A 19,558-nucleotide genomic window follows, 5' to 3' on the forward strand; every position below is an offset into this window, starting at 1 on the left:
CTAGAGCTGGCCAGGGTATATACTATAGTATGAGGCAACATGAACACAGAACCACCACCCAGGTGGCTGGAAGTGTCCCAGCTCATAGTTGCTGGCTCCTTATTTCATGTTTGTTCTATTAATTTCTAAAGACATATTTTTTAGATCTTTTGGTAGATACACCACTGTTCCAATACTATTGAGTTGTCCACAAGGACATCAATAAACAGCCATTTTATGGATACTTGCTATAGGCCAGACACATGCCTTCTGTTCACTAGTCATGTGTCACCCTCCGAGCCCTATATCCTCACACTTAGCACAGAGCCTGGCTCACTGGAAGCACTCAGTGTTTGTGGAGCAAATGAACTCTGTGTTGAGGTAAGGAAATTTATTGGAATCCCGGAGCATGCTGGGTGGGTTTCAAGGCCCTTAGTCTCCTAAGCCATTGTTCTCGACCACTGTTTAAAACCATCTCCTACTCAATCCACTCAATGCTCTCTTTAGAATCCCTTCCTGCTTGCAGTTGAACTGCTACCACACAGCTTCCAGATCACCTTGGGGTGAAAGCTAGGAATGAGTGTTACCAAAGCTCTAAAGCAGTCTGCAGTGCATTTGGGAACCCTGCAAAAAGAAGGTTCTGATGCTATCAAATAATCTGGAAACCACTGTCTTGTATATTACTGATGGAATTTTCTTACAGATAGTTTCAGGAGCTTTAATGGACCAGTTAGGGGCCACATGGGTAACACCCAGGTTAAATTACAGTTTCCCACAAAGTTCCAAATTCCCTAGTGACTGAAGAATATTCAGCTTGTTTGCTGTATAGGATTAGCTCTAAAATGAGTTTACCCCAAATAATGAGCCCTCGCTTCATAATGATATACTGAGAAACATTCTTAACCCTTGATGCAATGTGCTTAGATGCTGCAGATGCATGACGGAGTACGCATGTTGGATTGCCCCTCTCCCCGCACAGCCCAGCAGGAGCTGACAGTGCAGATTAGGAAAGGTGCTGCCCAACTGAGCAAGTTGTTAGGGACCAAGAGCCCGACACCTGATCTCAGTCTGCACGTGCCCTGGCAGGTGGTCAGAGCAATCACAGTGATGCTGCACACAGTGGTTGACTGGAGGACAGGGGGACACCCACTGCCCCCCCACACCCCTGACCAGGACTGACCCGCAGAAGCAGATAGTGCGGTTTCTGGTTGTCTTGGGATTTGGTTCCTTAGGACCAGAGCCCCTCACCCATGCACACAGTGTGTACTTACACTCGGCAGCAGAGGAGCTGGTGTTTATTAGCAAGTAGAGAAAAGCCTTGCTTTGCAAGTGGTCCGAAGACCCAGCCAAAGCCACATCCATGTTTATCCTTTAGTGAAGGGCCAGGATATTACTCTCACATGCAAGTTAAAACTCACCTCCCTATTTGGAAGCAGAGGCAGTAAAGCATCCCTCATTCACTGGATGGCATCATACCGGGTAAGGGCCTATCATCTCAAAGCCACAGCAGTCCCGCAGTGAAGAACAGGATCCACTCGTGCATATGAAGGGAGTGTCACAGCAAGGTGTTGGTCAGCCAGCAATTGAACCCAGATCTGTCTGAACCACATCTGTAGTGACCTGCTCAAAGTTTTCATTAACTCTAGTGAAAAGTAAGGATGAATTATTGAATTGGGTTGGGAGTGTCATGTCTCTGGGCCCCTCATGTTTTAGGTTCCAGTGCATGTTCCGGGTGCTGCCACAGTGTCTCAGCCCAGAGACACCCCTGCCTAGTGTGTTGCTGGCTGTTGAGCTGCTGTCCCTCCTGGCAGACCATGAGAAGCTTGTGCCACAGCTCTGTTCCCACTCTGGTAAGGCGGGGTAGACGGCATCCCTGCATGGGGGAGGGAAGGGTGGTGGCAGAGACGGGTCAGGGAGATGTCCTCTAAAGGTTTCTGCAGCTTGTACGCGGGCTCTGGGTTAGAAGCAGGTGTCTGAATGAGAGGTGGCATATCCTTTTCAGAAGGCTGCCTCCTCCTGCTGCTGTACATGTACATCACATCAAGGCCTGACAAAGCTGCTTTGGAAGCACAGTGGCTTCAGCTGGAACAAGAGGTAAACACTCCAGAGACCCTCTGGGGTCTGCTCGCCACCCCTCCATAAGCCCAAAGAACGTCTTTTCCTCCTTTCTCTGGGAAGAAAAGAAGCTTTAATTCATTTTGGTAACAAGCACTTAGCAGCTTGTAAAATAAGCTCAATTTAGGGCTCCACATTACAGATACAATATAGGAGGACCCCAGGCTTCCTGGACTTGGCAGTTACCCAAGAGCCGATCCTGCCCTGGCTTCAGGGCCTAGAGGCAGGTGGGTCCCAAGGCTGGCCTGGGAAAGTCCCACAGCACCATTTCTTGAACCCCAATTGTGCAGACAGTTGCTGAGGCAACTGATGCTCTTACAGAAGCCTGATAACACATTCTCTGTGATCACATCTCATTCTTCTAGAGGCGAGCAGAGTCTCTTCTTGTTCTAGGCTGTGTGGCTCCTGGCTAAGCTCAGTGTACAGAGCTCCTCCTCACCAGTCACTGGCTCCGACTGTCAGTGCAATGTGGAGGTGAGTGTCCAAGGGTGGGCAGGGCCAACAGTGTGGCAGCTCTGTGCAAGGATCCCATGCTCATTCTAACTGTGGGGCTACCATGCAGCACTCTCCTCACCTGAGTGACTAGCAGAGGTGCTGCCCAACTGGCCAAGTTGTTAGGGAACAGAAAGCAGAGACCTGACCTCAGTCTGCACCCTCCCTGCAGGTGGTCAGAGCACTCACAGTGATGCTGCACAGACAGTGGCTGACAGTGCGGAGGGCAGGGGGACCCCCCAGGACTGACCAGCAGAAGCGGACTGTGCGGTGTCTGCGGGACACAGTGCTATTGCTGCACAGCCTGTCCCAGAAGGACAAGCTCTTCACTGTGCACTGCGTGGAGGTCCTACATCAGTATGACCAGGTGATGCCAGGGGTCAGCATGCTGATTCGAGGGCTTCCTGACGTGACAGACTGTGAAGGTAAGCATGTCCCCGGCCCACATGGGGGGTTTTGTCCATGAACTTCATAGACAAGTCAAACTTCTTGAACTTCTTGGCCTTATGCCAGCAGTCTCCCATCCACCACAGCCTTTGCCTGCAGAAACCTGCCTGTCTGATTGCCTTTGTATCACTTTGCTTGCAAGTAGCTGAGGGAGCAAAGCCTGGGCTGGATGGGACTGGTTAGTTCCTGTGGGAGGAGAGGTGGGACCTCCCCCAGTTCCCAGCACCTTAGGGTCTTCACCAAAGAACCCTCTTCTGTTTGCTCAGAGGCAGCTCTGGATGACCTCTGTGCTGCTGAGACGGATGTGGATGACTCCGAGATGGACTGTGGCTGAGCCACATGGTGGCACCAGCACCACTACTTTCCTCACCTTATCAACTGATTAAAAGCCCTGGGGCTTGTGTTTCCTGAGTCTGATCTGCCTTGGCTGAGTGGGAGGGATGGAGCAGGACCAGAACCCAGGGGAAGGCTGGACTCCTTCCTGTTCCTGAGTAGACCAGAGACCTAATCCCCATGGTAACAAATCTGCCTCCAGGAAGGAGCCCTGCCCTGCCTGGAATTGTCCTGAGTCATCCCTTTGGGCTGAGGCCATGGGAAGAAACCATGTGAGGCAAGAAAGGAGGTGGCCCTAAGTCTAGGCCTAAAACCCGGAGGCCTGGGAAGATTTGGGCACACAGTGGGCCTGGCAAGGGCTGGAATGCTGTCCTTCCCCGATAGTTTAGGCACTGCTGCTCCTGTCCTCCACACTTGCTCTCTCACTGGTTTGAGGGCCCTGGGTACATTGTTTCAGCCAGCAGGCCCACAGCTGTGGATCTGAGAAGACTCCAGGGATAGGGGTAGTGTGCTGGGGAGGGAAGGGTGTTGGCTAGAGGAACAGACCGGGCCGGCTGACTAGCAGGGCGGGCCTTGATGACGCCATCTGTGGGCGGGCTCAAGCTGAGTTTCACTTCCCGCCACTGCTGCCAGCAGCCGGAACCAGCCAGAACGTGGGCCCAGAGTCTGCTGCTGCCTGCTAATTGGTAAGTAAGGACCCCCAAGAGGATGGGACAAGACTGGATGGCATGGATAGTCTCCCCCCACCCCCAGACTAGGTGGTGCTGGGGAAGGAGCCAAACTCTCCCTTAGTTGAGTGTACTGGTCCCACTAAGGAAACCACCCCACTCTCTCTGGCTTTCTGCACTGAATCTGGGTCCTGGCGCTCACCGTGTCTGCTTACACAGGGACGGTCAGAGAGATGCTCCTGCCCACCCCACCTGCCTTAGATCTTTCCATTCAGACACTCACACCTACTCTGCACCCCATGCTCCTCCCCAGGTTCAGCGGCAGGTACCTGCCTCACCATGGGCTCCCAGACCCTACCCTCAGGTCCCATGCAGACCCTCATCTTCCTGGACCTGGAGGCCACTGGCCTACCCTTTTCCCAGCCAAGAGTCACGGAGCTGTGCCTGCTGGCTATTCACAGATGTGCCTTGGAGAGCCCTCCTACCCGTCAGGGGCCACCTCCCACTGTGCCCCTGCCACCCCGTGTGGTGGACAAGCTCTCCCTGTGTGTGGCTCCAGGGAAGGCCTGTAGCCCTGCGGCCAGCGAGATCACAGGACTGAGCACAGCTATGCTAGCAGCACACGGGCGTCAACACTTCAATGCTGACCTGGCCAACATGCTCCAAGCCTTCCTGCAGCGCCAACCACAGCCCTGGTGCCTGGTGGCACACAATGGTAACCGCTATGACTTCCCCCTACTCCAAGCGGAGCTGGCTTTTCTGGGCCTTACCAGCGCTCTGGATGGTGCCTTCTGTGTGGACAGCATTGCCGCCCTGAAGGCCCTGGAGAAGGCTGGCAGCCCCTCAGAGCACGGCGAAAGGAAGAGCTACAGCCTAAGCAGCATCTATACACGCCTGTATGGGCAGGCCCCACCAGACTCACACACGGCCGAGGGTGATGTACTAGCTCTGCTCAGCATCTGTCAGTGGAGGCCACAGGCCCTGCTGAAGTGGGTGGATGCTCATGCCAAGCCCTTCAGCACCGTGCAGCCCATGTATGGGGTGCTAGCCTCAGCCAAAACCATCCCAAGGCAATATGCTGCTGTAACCTCTGCACCCCTGACCACAGCCAGGGACTCCAGTCCCAGTTCTGGCAACAGCAGGAGGCCCAATGCCTTTCCTCCAAAGGAGGGCCCTGGACCCCCACCTAGGGAGAGTCTGCTGGCCCCACTGAGCCTGCTGGCCTTTCTGACCTTGGCACTAGCTACGCTGTATGGATTGTTCCTGGCCACACCTGAGTAGCAGGTCAAGAAGGAAAGTCTGACTAATAAAGACCCCTCATAGCATTATTATCACAGCGTACTTGCCTCCTACTTTTTTCGGCAACCTTGGAGCTTCCTGGTCCTCTACCCACACTCAGGGACCTGGGGAGGGGAGGGTGGTACAGTGTTTGTCCCTCATCCTTCCTGGCAGGTTGTTCAGACTTCTGGCCCCAATAAAAGTAGGAAAAACACAGGCATCCAATGGGTGGAAGTGGTACCTAGCTTAACACTCAGCCCCAGCAGTCAAGGTTATAAAGAGGAGGAGCAGCAATTGCAAATGTTTGCATTTATTATAAACAAGGGTGTTTATAAACACTAGACTCTCGGAACATATCAACAGATACAAAGCTAAGACCGATCTAGTGAGAACAGAGGGGCAGGGAACACCGAGGTATTCGAGTCTGGGCCAGAGCAGCCACCTAGAGGCCCCTCCACCTTTGGTCACGATGATCCCTTGGCCCAGTGTCCTGCTGCTAGGATGAACGAGACTGGGGGACAGGAGCTGGATACAGTGTGAGGCTGGTGTTGGTGGAAAACGGACTATCAGAAGTCAGACAGTCCCTCTTCTGTGGGCCAGTCTCCATCCAGGACCTAGGGATTTCAGTCCCTCAGCATATCACACATATTTTGAAACAGAAGACAATAAAAATGTTTGGCTAAGAGTGAAACACAATACTGCAGGGAGGACACCTGAGTGTAGGTGGACAGGAGCCCCTGCCCGCCCTGTGATGGAACTGGGGCCAGCCAGGGCAGCCAGAACCATGAGTGAATGTGGCCCTCCAGGGGGTCCCATGGAGGATGCAGGACAGTCCAAGCAGACAGCTATCAGGGGTAGACAGGACTCTGCCTAAGGTTCTGATACCAGGAAGCCCCATCCTCCGCAGGGCATGGCACAAGCCCCAGGAGCTATGGGGTCATCTGCTGAAGGATGGAAACTCGACTTAACCAGAATCCAAGCCTCACCCATTTGGCTGCATCATGGCCCTGGTTCTTTGAAGGGTACCCCTGGGAACAAGCCATGGCCTAGAGCAATGGCTGAAACCAGAACAGGTGCATCTTGACACAAAAAGTTATGCTAGTCTAGTGTGACAAAGTCCCACCTGGTCTTCCTGGGGTGGTCTGGAAGAGAGCTCCCATGCAACTTGAATTTTGCAAGAGATTTCAGGAAGCATAATTTCAAGGGAGGAAGAGAACAAAGAATGGTTCTAGCAACTCCAGCAAGGATTGTTCACCTCATCAGCATCACAAAAAGCCTCTGTACACACAAGACACACACCATGCACGGGGAGAAAATAACCGTGCCAGCATACCCATTCACGCACACATCACGTGGCAGTTAGAGATGCAGGAGTTTGTTCAGGGGACTGCCTTCGGCGGGTCCATGTAGGCAGGGTTGTAAGGAGGCTGGCTGACAGGGTAGGGCATGGCTGCACCTCCTGAAAATATAGAGGACACTGGTTGGCGATAGCCACAGGTTGCACTGTGCAGGACAGAGGTGGGAGCTTCAGTGGGTAAGGTGGTCAGTCAGCAGTGGTACTTACCAGCCAATGTCTCATGGTAAGCCGGTGGGCCCATGGGCTGAGCAGGGTAGGGTGGTGGGTACTGCGTTGGATAAGGTGCTGCTGGCATCCCTGGCTGGGGGGGCATGGGATGGTAGCCCTGGTATGTAGGCCCAGGATAGCTGGGTGGCACATTTGGAGGCTGCGGGTAAGGGGTATGCACCACGGTGGTGGTCGTAGTGGTGTTCACAACCGCTGTAAAAGGAATTCCAGTCAGGACCTTTAGGCTTGCTGCCCCTCCCGCCAGGGAGAAATCAGGGCCCAGGGCAGCTCCCCCTCCCATCCAGGGGGTGGGGTGGCATGCTTACGACGTGGTCGGCGGCACATCTTGTACAAACAGCAGCAGGAGCAGGTGAAGCAGATGATGATGGTGACAACAGAGAGCACAAAGATGGTCAGGCCGATGGCTACAGTTGCCCCAAACCTGCCAAAGAGCCAGTTATGACCTAGGGCCTCTCACCCCTCTCATTCCACATCCGGCCCATTCGCAGGGGGCCACCCTCTTGATAAAGGAGACTGTGGACAATACAGATAGAGCAATTTCCGGGCTGTTTGGCTGTTTCTGCCTCAGTTTTTCTGACTGTAAAAGGGTAGGGGGAGGGAGAGCTAGTGAGATGATTCAAAGCACCTCACCTGGGTTCTGCCTTATTTGCCCCAACGTCAGGAGCCAGGGAGAGGGTTCTTCAGAACCTCCCCCTAACTCCATATATATGTCTTGCCCACCCGTAACAGATCAGCAGATGGCCATTAAGCACATGCCACAAGCCAGACACTGGTGTGAGCCAAACTCCGTGGTGAGGGAGACAGACACAGACCAGTGTTGAAGGTAAGGTGACTCAGAAATTTTCCTGGGAAAATTTCCAGGAAAGTGGAGGCAGGTGTGGCCAGAACAGCAAGGCGAGAGGAAAGGCACCAGGTGAGCACAGCCTCCATGCTGGCTGGCTCATAGTCCCAGCACAGGGCTGCTGGCCCCTTGGGGTGACCATGAGCCTTCCAGACCCCAAGCACTATACAAGGTGTTCACAACCATCCTTGGGCAAGCTAAGAGCCACAGAGATGACATGGAGGGGCTGGAGGTGGTTCTGCTTCCTGGAAAAGGGGAACTTCCTGCCAGACCCAAGCCCCACGAAAGAGGGGAGAGCCTACCTACGCTTTGAGAAGGCAGGCCCTGGGATGGGAAGTTCACCAGAACTGACTTTCAAAGACAGAGCCCCTTGCTAACCTACCCTCTTCCAGAGGCCAAGTTCTAGTCAAGTAAGGAAATGCTCGGTAAACTACACCAAGCACATGCGCTTGCTTAGCTGTAAGGCATCCACTCCCCTGAAACTCAGGGGAGGCTGTGGGGCCCACTCTTCCCTGCCTTGGGGCAAGGGACTTCTACCTCAAAGCCCAGAGGAAGGACAGCAGCACCACCTCAGGGGAGCTTACTGTCACAGCATAGAACAAGTTAAGGTCAGGCCCTTCACACTCCAGACTCAAAGCACACAACCTCATTTGCAAAATAGGGCCCCCCCCTCCCCAGACCTTAAACCACAGCTCCTCCCAGACCCTCTGCTGACCCAGGGAATGGAACACACACACACACACACATACACACACACACACACACACACAAAACTGGAGATTGCAGGGCCATCATCATATTCTCTCTCCCTCTCTCTCTCACACACGCGTGCACACACACACACAAACACACACACACATCCAACATCATGGTGTGGCACCCAAGCTCACCCCATATTAGCCTCTGCCTTCACTCAGATGCCTCCTGCAACCCCAACTTCCCCTTTTTTAGTTTCAATCTTCTCCCCTTTCAGGGAAAAGGAAAGCAAATCTCATCGGCCCTTCCCAGACCCTTCTCTAGCCCGCCCCATCTCTGACGTCAGTGGCAGGAAGAGCAGACACATGAGGCCCTCTTAAAGACACAGTGCGGCCCAGGGGCCCCAGCTGCACTCACAGCCCAGAGGGAGTCACGAGGTATAGAGGGGAGACCCAGGCCTGTCTTCCAGAGCTGCCTCCTAGCCTCAGCTGCCCAGGCCTGGCCTCTCATCACGGCCAGTACACCCCACCATCCTCGATGTTATAGTTAACGAAAAGAGAGGCAAGGACTGATTGCACCAAATAGTGAATGTACAATAAAGCAAACTTTAATCTTTAATTAAAAGTATAAATGAACGAAAATTCCCTGTGTGGTCTGAGGACGCTCATTCTTTTTTCCTTTGCTCCAGTCACATCACCCTCCCTTCCAGCTTTTGAAAGCACCGTGCTGTGTCCTACCTCAGGGCCTTTGCACTTGCAGTTTCCACTGTCTGATCTGCCCTCCATTTCCTCCCAGCCCCATCCCCACATAATTCATTCCTATTCACCCTCAGACCTCAGCTCTAAACATCATTTCCTCAGGGACACCTTCCCTGACCATGCAGATGAGGTTAGGTTCCTTGAGAAAAGCTCTTCCAGAATCAAATTCCTGTCTTCCTTAGTTTACAAACACAAACTCCTTTGTATGAGCATATGATAAATGTGCATCTTGCCTCCAGTCTGTAGATTCAGGGAGGCACAGGCTGCACTTGCTAAAGATACAGGCCACCATTGTATCTCCAGCACCGGCGGATGTTCAATAAATATTCGATGGGTGAATATGTTCATTCGGGGCCCCATGGTCAGCACCTAGCAGTGCAGCCAAGCAGGATGCTCTAAGGAAGTGCACTATTTGAGAGATGGTTATAGGGTGGTAGGTCATGGTATTAAAGGAACCATACTGCTGGGGGTTGGAATGGGATTCCCAAGGTTGGGGCTACCTCCCAAATCAAGAAATGCAAAGCCTAAGTTCAGAAGGCAAGGTCAGCACAGGCAGGAGGGGACAGAAGGCCAGGGGAGCAAAAGCGCAGACAGGGAGCTTGTGGCAGAGCCCAACTGGTCGGCCCCCAGCAGGCCAAAGACTCCAAGTTGAGACCGTGAAAGGGCTGCATCTGGAGGACTGTCTCTCACATCATGCTGGCAAAGCAGCGGACTGGCCATGACACAGTGGGTCACAGTTGCAGGAAGGACACTGTAGGACTGGGAGCCAGCAGAGGTTTGCCAGAACCTCCTTGCCTTTTCCCTGTACTGTCATGGCAGAATCAGGACACAGGGTCAGCAGAGGCCTGCCTGAGGCCAGAACCAGAGGTTCCTCTACTCAGGTGCTTAAAATCACACCAGTTATGCCCAATCATCCTTTGAGTGGCCAGGAGCTAGGAAGAGACAAGGATCCCAAAGAAGAGACTAAGCCAAGAATGGACACTAGGCCAGGCAGAGACCATTCAACAGCACAGGAGGGGACTCACCTGTCAAAATCAGGGAAGAGTGAGGGTGGGGAAGCAGACCCGGGCCAGCTCCCCCAGGAGCTAACATGGCCACACTGTGCCCACACAGAGGGGGATACCGCCCATCCAGGCTGTGATGGGCAGATGTGGGCTTTTCCAGATCCCTGGGCTCTGACCTGGTACCTCGTTCTTAGGAAACCCAAAGAGTTTCCCAGAGGAGAAGTCAAGGGCAAGAGTCCGAGAATGAAAAACAAGGAAGAGGGAGTTGGTAGTGGGGGAGAGGGGCAGAGCTGGCACAGGCCACCATACCAGCACATGGAGTCCCCTGTTGGGGATCCCTCAGAGCTCTCACCCCACCAAAGAGCCAACTTTGCAGTGAACAAATCACTGTACTCTTGGCCAAGGGGGCAGCACATGGAGGCCCACCCAAGAGGACATCTTCTCAGGGCCTGGGCAGGTCCTGAACCCCAGGGCATTCAATGAAGTGTCACTGACATTTGGGTCCTGCTATCCTCCCAGCACCTGCTTCTTGAGTCCCAAACTTTTCTAAGACAGGGCCTATGTGAGATTCTGAGGCTTTTCCCAGGAAGCAGGGGGAGAGATGGGGCAGGAAGCGGTGGGGGATCTGGGGGGCAGGGCCGAAGCAGCACACCCACTATGCACAGTTATGGCTATGATCACCCAGACTGTGTTCTGGGTGCACACCTCTGGGAGGGACATGTGCTCCTGAGCTGGCTCCAGTCACCTCCCTGCTGCCACAAGTCCCCAGAAGCCAATCCTCCTCCTCTGCCCCTGGGGACCTTGTTCTGCATTGTCCCAGCTCTACTACCCCAGCTCAAGTCTCCACCATTGCAAAAGGAGCCTTTCACCCTGGTTCCTCCTCCAGCTCCTGTCTTACTCCTCCTCTCTTCATAGCCAAATCTCTCTATGGAGCTGTCCAAGCTCACCTCACTGTACACGCTGCCAACTCACTCTTAAAATACTTCACTAACCTGCTCCTGCAAAGGCACCATGGCTCCCCACTGTGGAATCCGTATTTCTCAATGCTCTGCAGCCTTTCTGTCTCCTCCCACCTCTCTGAACTCCTCCGCCTGCTGTCTCCTCCTTCCCTCGCAGCTCCTCCAGGGGATATTCCTCAAACATTGATGACCTCAGATTCTGTCCTCAGCCCACTCATCCCACCCAAGCCTGAGCTGTTCACCCCAAACCCATTCCTCGCCCTGCACCAGCACAGGACTGGACTTCTGGCCCTGTCACTGACACAGAGACCAGGACACCCCCTACCCTATGCCTCTCCCCCAGTTCCTTTCTTAGCAGACAGCTGCTTAATGCCCAGTCACCAGCCTTACCTTGCCTCACTAAGCCCAGTCTCCTTGGATGTACAGGGGGGATTCCTTCAAGGTGTTTGTCTCTGACCAATCCCAGGAGTGCATGATCAGCCAGCAGAGGAGGGTGAGGAAGCCCAGACCTGGCTGCTGAGGAATGGGCTTGGGTTGTTCTTCTTCCCCTCCTCGCCCTGCCCCAATTTCACTGTGGCCAGTAAGGCCCCACACTCACTCAGGCCAACAGGCAGAAATGGGTGGGAAAAGGATCTAGACCCCACACACAGGCCTGGGGCCTAAAGTCTCTCCCTTCAAAGGGGCAACCAGGCCTGGTGGATCTTCTCCAGAGAGGAAGTTTCAGATCCATGGGGAGACAGCTAGTATGTGGAATAAACTCCACTAGGAAAACACACACAAGTGGCTTTACAACATTCCAGTCACGTAAAATGGGCATCCTGACACCATATGTGGCACCATCACCCCCACCACCATCAGCCTGTCATCACCATGTACTGTTGTCCACTACCATCTACCCATCCATCATCATCACCCAATCCCCACCACCATGGCCCAATCACCATACACTTAGCACCAGAGGCCCCCCATCACCTCATTCCTGACACTGCTGCCCTTTGCTGCCACCGCAGTCCCTCCCCACCACCTAGACCAGTATGGACTCTCTGACACTGTGATTTATAATAAAAATAGATATTTGATCATTCAGATGACCAAAACATTTCTCACACATATTTGGTCCTTATCCACAGTCCCTGGCTCACAGCCCCCAAAAGCCTTGGAATTTCCTAAACTTTGAGAGTGATAACAGCATCTTTTGCTATGGTAAGGAAGTGACCTTTGGGAAATAAGAATGGGGTGACTGCCACTGGAACCAATGAAGTGACTAGAGGGTTGGAATGTCCAGTCCCATGATCAGACCTCAGGCGAGGGCAAAGGGACTGGTCATTTGAGTTTGATCACCTTAAATCGATGATTTAATCAATTATGCTTGTGTAATGAGTCTAAAAAAAAAAACCCAACTGGAGGGCCTTCAGAGAGCTTCTGGATTGGTGACTACATGGAGATCTGGGGAGACGGTGCGCCTGCAGAGGGCATGGTGGCACTGGGCCTTTCCCCCAAGCCCCACCCTATGCATCTCTTTTATCTGGCTCTTTTTGAGTTTGCAATAAATGGGTGATGCAGTGAATAAATGTCTTTCCTGAGTTCTGTGAGTAGTTCTAGCAAATTCACCAAACCCAAGAAGGGGGTTATGGGAATCTCTGATTCAGCAGATGCATAGGTAACAGCCTGGAGGCTGCGGCTGATGTATCGAGTGGAAGAAGGTCTTGGGAGACTGAGGCCTTGACCTGTGGAATCCGAAGCTTGCTCTGGGTAGACAGGGTCAGGCCTGAGTTGGATTTTCGCAAACCCTGCTGGTGTCTGAGAATTGCTGGCTGGTATAGGGAAACTCTACACATATCCCTGTTGGAAATTGGCCTCTGGACACCAAAAACTGATTTCTTACCCCAAACCCTCTACCACAGCCACTCTCATTCCAAGCACAATGATATGGACACAACTTTCGAAAAAAGGATCAAGGTGGTCAGACACGGTGAGAGCTTCTCTGGGGCCCCACCTCAATGACTCTGCACCATCCCAGTTCCCTCACCCTAGCCCACCTGCACCCCGCTGTCACCTCTGCTGGGAAGATGCATCAAACATGCAGTTTTACTTACCCTGACATGGGATCGCTATCCATGCCAAACCTCAGCGCTGGGCCCAGCTGTTCTAGCTGCTCCTGTGACTCCATGTCAGCAGCCACTCTGCAAAAAGGAAACCTCACAGTTAACACACCCAAACCCAACCCAGCACACCAGGCATAAGCATTACCTTAGTGTATACAAAGAACGTGCACAAAGCCAGCCCTGTACTGAGCCACGGAGCCAGCCCCGATGACCTCCTGAGAAAGTGTACCACACACACCAGGGATTCTGGATATGATGCCACACTTTCTTCTCAAGGCACATGGGACCATCTCCAGTATAGACCACAAGTGAAGCCAGAAGACCAGCCTCAACAGATTTGAAAAGACAGCTATCATACAAATCATCTCTGACCACAATGAGGAGAAGTTAGAAATCAGGAAGTTCTACAATCAGAAGACTACAATACCACCAAGTTAACAAGAAAGAAAGCTAACATAACCTCACAGTTTGGAAACTAACATGGTGCATGTGCGCGCGCAGACGCGCGCACACACATACACACACGCACACACACAAAACCTGTGTGTTAAATAAGAAATCATAAAGGATATTAAGAAATATATAAAACTGATAATGAAAATACTATAGGTCAAAATTCATGAAACACAGCTAAAACAGTTCCTAGAAACTTCTGTCTTTAATAATAAGATGGCATTAAAATCAAGAAGATGGGGAAATGAATGGAACAAAAAATAAGGGATTAATAAATGCAAGTACAAAAATAAAAGAGACCCCACCACAGAAAATGGAGACATTATCCAAACCAAAACTGGTATACCTCTAGCAAGATTAATCAAGAAAAGGAGAAAAGATATAAAGAAAAAATACAGGACAAAAAGGGAAAAATAACTGTAAGAACAACAGAGATTCTAAAAATAATAACCTTATTTGTATTCTGATTTGAACAAACTTGCCTCTGAAAATGCATTTTTGAGATAAGTGGAGACAACTAAAACTAGATTAGTATTGACAACGACACAGTGAATACCAAGTTGGGACACAGCAGTGGAGTGGCTGGGAAGAAAGAGGCAGAGGTAAAACTGGCATCCAAGGCCCTTTTTCTCCTGGGGCATTATCTAATTTGGGGGGAGGAGTGAACCAGAGAGGCTGAGCAGCTCTTCTGAAAGATGGACAGAGATTAGATGCAGAGCCTACGGGGTGAGGAGACACTGATGACTCCCACTCACTTGGGCTGGGATCTGAAAGGCTGCAGTCCAAGAGAAGGGAATTAAAGGGACAGCCAAGCATCTACTCATATCAATCTCAGCAATTAGGCCAAAGTGATCTTAGAATGCTTAGAACACAAGTTCCAGGGGAAAAGCTATATAAACCCTCCATGGAGGAAGTCCTGAGCTCCAAATTTCTACAATCAATGCTGTAAATGCAATGGTCTGCACACAATTGAAAGCTTTCAGGAACACTAGGATACTAGACAATATAAATAGAAAACAAGGGGCCTCCCTGGTGGTGCAAGGGGTTAGGCATCAACACTATGAAGTTATCCGCAGCATGAGTTCAATCCCTGGTCAGGGAGGTGACACATGGCCCAGACCTCTCCTGTCTCGCCCCCGCTCCCCTCAGCAGTGTGTTTCAGTCCATCTGCCTGTTCTGCTCCCCCACTCTGTCTCTGGTGAATCCTCTCACTCCCCACACCTCTGACCTGTACTCCAGCTCTTGTATGCATAAATAAATAAATCTTTTTAAAAAATAGAAAATGAAAGAAAAATTAACACTGAATTATCCATAGGTTTAGATATTGAAATATCTGATACTGACATTAACAGAACAACATATATAATGTTCAAGGAGATTAAAGAAAAGATTAAGCAATTCAAAACTTGAAATATAAAGAAAAAACAAATAAAACACCTAGAACTAAAAAAAAATAATAAACTAGTAAATTCTTACACTAATTTAACAGAAGATTAGCTACAGCTAGACATAATCGATGAACTGTAGAATAGCTTCTCAAACAAATAAAATAGACTGAAGCTCAGAGACACAAAAAGATAGCAAATATGAAAACAGAAGACAGTAGGTGAAATATGGAATAGAATTTACAAAAGGTCCTATGTGTATAATTACAGTTCTAAAACGATAGGAGGAAAAGAATGGGGGCAGAAACAACCTTCAAAGAGAAAATGACTAAAACATATTCCAAGACTGATGAATAAGAGTAAGCCATGGATTCAAGAAGTGCTTTGAATCCCAAGCAGTAAAAATTTAGAGAAAATCACACCTAGACATACCATAGTAAAACTGCTGAAAACCAAATACAGAGATTAAAATCTTAAAAGCAGTCAGAGAAAAGACATGTTACATGCAATGAGCAATAAAACTCAGTTTATTGCTCAACTGAAATACTAGACATCAGAAGTAAAATGGAATGAAACTATCAAAGTGTTAAAAGAAGTTGAGAACTCTCAACCTAGAAATCTATCACCCGGGAAAATATCCTTTAAGAAGGAAGGGGGAAGTAAAGACATTTTCAGACAAATGAAGCCAAGAAAATATGACACCAGCAGTCCTGCACTAAAGGTAGAAGGAACATAATCTCAGGTGAAGATTGAAGATATAGGAAGCAATAACAGGTAACAGAAAAAGAAAAATAAACAGATTAATATAAATATTCAGTCAAAAACAATCAAAATATTGTCTTTGTAGTTTATAATGTTATTTACATATAATAAAATGAACAACACATCAGAAAGTCAAGACAGTCTTAAACATGTAGACACCTAATAACAAAGCATCCGAGTCCCTGAAGTAAAAACTGACGGAAGTAAAAGAATAAACATACGTAATCTCTCAGTAATCAACAGGACAAGCAGACAAAAAACGGTAAGCAGAGAAAAGATCTAAACACTGTTATCAACTCACTTGGCCTCACTCACACTTATAAAACACTACACTCAACAACTGCAGAGTAATAATTGTTTTCAAGTGCTTATGAAACATTCATTAGCAATGCTGGGGGCTGCCCTGATCCAGACCAGTGCTAATCACCTGCCAGAGCTCAGGAGTGCGATCACCTCAACTCTCTATACCTGCAGCCAAATGCAAAGGAAACACAGAAGTTCCAGGGTTCCAGCCTATGAAATAGTCACAAAATGCAGGACACAGGCATGGCACACAGTGAGGCACATGCCCACATGCTGTGTCCTCTAGGGTCCCCAAGGTGGTACCTGCACAAATTAGATCAACTCTCCCCCCACCCCAGAGGAAGGCACATACTGCTGGGCACTCTCACACCAAGGTGCCCACCCAGAGGACATGCTGGTACCAGTGTGTAGCCAGAAGTGAACCACAGGGAGAGCTGAAGCTACTGACCCCTGAGAAACCTGCTCAGTCCAAGGCCGGGTGAGCTGGAGCCCCTGAGGGTGGGGGAGGGAGGGACGAGGGCTAAGATGAAAAAGGTTTGGGGAATACAGCCCAGAACAGGGCTCCCCGATGCTCCCTGGTCCATGATCCAGCTGCCAGCTTCAGGAGGCCAGGACTCCAGGGCTCCTTCTCTTTCACGCATGCTCCTGCCGGGGGCAGGCTGACACCACCCACCCTCTGACCACAGTGCACTCACCTGGCCTCAGACACAGCACAACTTTCCTCGTTCCACACAAACTTCTTCAGCACGTCAGAGCAGCAGTACTGGTCAGAACAGCTGCCACAGCAGAAATCAGGACAGGACTGAGGGAAGAGGTTTTGTCCACGGGAAGCCACACACACCTCACCATGGGCTGCAGCGGAAAAACACATGTATTCACCTGTGACCACAGGTGAAGCCTCACACTAGGCTTCAGCCATGTCCCTTCCCCAGCACAGCCAACAGGGATGAGAACACTGGGCTGGCTCTGAGCCATCCTCATCAGTGGCCCCCTCAGACCACCACCCCAACCAGCCCTGCCCTCTCCGTGGGCCACAGCAGGGCTCCCTCTCTGCCCACAGGTCTGCATGGGAGAGCGTGTCTGACGGAGAGTGAACTTTCTGAGCAGGTGTATGACTAGGCCACCCATGCCCAGGCCATCACTGGTGCTCACTGCCTCAGGATTAATTAAGTCCAGAGGCTACAAAGCAGGATCCAGACTGCAAAGGACCATGAAGGACACCCCAAATTCCCAGCCCTATCCACACTTTGCCCATATTCTCACCTGTTCCCCATCCTCCATTCTCAAATCTACTCACCCTTCAAGACCTTTTATCAGGCCTTTCCTCCAGTAGCCATGTGAGCCCAGCAGTCACACAGCTGAATAGTAACACTCCACACCAGAAACCGACTGGGCAGTTCTCTGTTGTCATTCTATCTCCCTACCCCTCAGCCTCATCCCCCTGAACACCACAACTTCAGTACGCTGTTCCCTGACCAGTTGCCCACTGACCACAATCTCATCGAGGGTATGTGGATGAGCACCAGCCCTCAGACGGGCCTGCCGCAGGTGCCTAGGGAATGTTTGGCCTCTGGGCCCTGAGGGAATGGCACCATTTGAAGCCCTAAAGCCATCACAAGGCTCTCAGTCAGATTTGGAATCCAAGGACATCCCTGGAGACTGAGAGGAGGACAGAGTTGCAGTATGTACCTTCAAGGTTCTGTTGAAGGTTATGACCCAGGGCTTTGGGTGGCCACAGGTTTACAAACCTACATCCTCAGGCAACTTGAGCAAATCAAATGCCCACCGGCAGAAGGGTAGTTCCAGATTCCGCATGGGCTGACTCCAAATGGAAATGCACAGTCCAGCAAGACCCAGAGGAAGAATTAGACTGGGGCACAGTCTGGTGTTTTTCCCTGAGTGAGGCTTCATCACCTGGAAACAGGCCTGGCACAGCATGAGGAGACCCAGCCTGGCCAGGCCCCTGGGGAGTGTGCAGTATCTGGAGACCCAGCCTAGTCAGTATATCATGCACCCTGGGGCCATCAAAAGAACAGGCCCAAAGACAGGTATTCAGTGGCCTCCTTAAGAAGAGTTAATTAGGGAGGGGGTGGGTATTGCTTTGTTTTGGCAACCTGGTCTGGGCAAAACGGTGGGGCAGAGGATCAGACCAACAGGCCCAGCCCAGATAGCCCTCCTGAGAGCAGGTAGGGTCAGTATGAACCACGCTACTGAGTAGCTCAAGTGACCCCACTTCCAGCAGGATCTTTACAGCCTCCATCACCTGACTGGAGCCTCTAAGCTGAAGCTGAAGACACACACCTGTGAATGTTTGGGTCAAGAGTTCAGGTGACTAAACTGAGTCCTGCAAACTCCAGACCAGGCTGCACTGAACTTCCCAGGGTTCAACTTCCTGCTTCTGTACCCCAGGTCTTCCAAATTCAGACCAGCCCCCAGGAAATAAAGCCCTTCCCCTTTGAGGAGCCACCCATTCCTGGGGGGGTATTTGGCTTCCCATGCTGGAGTGGGGGGCTGTTCCAATTCCTACCCTAAAAAGGACCCCAGCCTGGCCTGCTCCTTTGGTGAAATATCTACAGTCAACACACACTGGTGCCTCCCCCAAACCGGGAGGCCAACCTCAGCCCTCTCCAGAACACAAAAGCTGGGGGCTGCGGGTGGAGGCTCCCAGGCAATAAACAGGGGTCAAGGGAAGGGATCTTCTGGAAGGGCCAGGCCTCCCTGCTGCCACCACTCAGAGGGAAGGTCAGGAAGGGAATCCTACCCTCTGGGGACACAATCCCTCGGTTCACCAGCGCGCAGACTTCCTCCCTCCCAAACCCCCCCATCCACGGAAGAACAATGGTGGCAGCTGCCAGGGGACTGCGCAGTGTCAGTTTAGACGGGAAGGGTTCTGGGGTGAGAAGAGGTCAGCACTCCCGAATTCGCGGGGATCTGGGGGGTTAGGGCGTCTGGGGGGAGGAGGCACTGTGGGAACGCGAGCGAGCGGCGCTGCCTCAGCTCCTTCCAGGGACAGCGCGGACGTGGCTGCCCCTCGTCTCCGGCGCAGCCAAGCGCCCCCACCCGCCAAGGCTCACCACCCGGGGGCGGCGGTAGCAGCAGCAGCAGCAAGAGGATCCGTGGCACGGGGGCCGGCGCAGCCATGGCTGGGACAACAGACAGACGGACCGAGGCACCCGGGTCCCAGGGTCGGGGCAGCTGCAGTCTCCGACCCGCGCGGCCCGGCGCGTCCTTGCCCCGCCCCGGCGGTTCCCGGAACCCCGCGGGGGGAGAGGGGCGGAGGGCGAGGCCCGCGGGGGCGGGGAGGCGGACGCCCCTCCCAACCTCCCGGTGGGGCTCACGTCCGGTGCCCGCGAAAGCTCCCTTTCCCCGGTGCCCGGGACGCGCCGAGTGGCCTT

General features: G+C 51.9%; 3 protein-coding genes across 5 annotated transcripts in view; 2 read left to right on the forward strand and 1 right to left on the reverse strand.

The window, feature by feature from the left end:
- Window positions 1-3,679, forward strand: part of ATRIP (ATR interacting protein) — a 15,733-nt gene extending 12,054 nt beyond the window's left edge. Inside the window, exons 9-13 of the mRNA XM_037528547.2 lie at window positions 1,693-1,829; window positions 1,982-2,073; window positions 2,488-2,568; window positions 2,759-3,011; window positions 3,300-3,679. Of these exons, the coding sequence (XP_037384444.1) occupies window positions 1,693-1,829; window positions 1,982-2,073; window positions 2,488-2,568; window positions 2,759-3,011; window positions 3,300-3,367 (631 nt within the window). The 3' untranslated portion in view covers window positions 3,368-3,679. The remainder of the gene's footprint in view (window positions 1-1,692; window positions 1,830-1,981; window positions 2,074-2,487; window positions 2,569-2,758; window positions 3,012-3,299) is intronic.
- On the reverse strand, window positions 2,825-19,391 carry SHISA5 (shisa family member 5). Of its 3 annotated transcripts, XM_037528577.1 has the most exons (7): window positions 19,238-19,391; window positions 16,859-17,015; window positions 13,252-13,338; window positions 7,203-7,318; window positions 6,877-7,089; window positions 6,646-6,771; window positions 2,825-5,926 (listed from the first exon to the last, which is right to left on the reverse strand). In XM_037528577.1, the coding sequence occupies exons 1-6, from the start codon at window positions 19,302-19,304 to the stop codon at window positions 6,692-6,694; spliced, it is 720 nt and encodes a 239-aa protein (XP_037384474.1). In that variant the 5' UTR covers window positions 19,305-19,391; the 3' UTR covers window positions 2,825-5,926; window positions 6,646-6,691. The 3 variants fall into 3 exon arrangements, with proteins under 3 accessions (XP_037384474.1, XP_037384482.1, XP_037384466.1); XM_037528569.2 differs by having other exon boundaries at window positions 2,832-6,771; XM_037528585.2 differs by lacking the exons at window positions 13,252-13,338; window positions 16,859-17,015; window positions 19,238-19,391 and adding an exon at window positions 8,629-8,766 and having other exon boundaries at window positions 2,830-6,771.
- On the forward strand, window positions 3,955-6,234 carry TREX1 (three prime repair exonuclease 1). Its single transcript, XM_037528559.2, has 2 exons — window positions 3,955-4,052; window positions 4,348-6,234. The coding sequence occupies exon 2, from the start codon at window positions 4,374-4,376 to the stop codon at window positions 5,313-5,315; it is 942 nt and encodes a 313-aa protein (XP_037384456.1). The 5' UTR covers window positions 3,955-4,052; window positions 4,348-4,373; the 3' UTR covers window positions 5,316-6,234.
- Window positions 19,392-19,558: the final 167 nt, after the last annotated feature.

Source organism: Talpa occidentalis, unplaced genomic scaffold (assembly GCF_014898055.3).
Source record: "Talpa occidentalis isolate TD23 unplaced genomic scaffold, MPIMG_talOcc4v2.1 talOcc4.10, whole genome shotgun sequence".
NCBI lineage: Eukaryota > Metazoa > Chordata > Mammalia > Eulipotyphla > Talpidae > Talpa > Talpa occidentalis.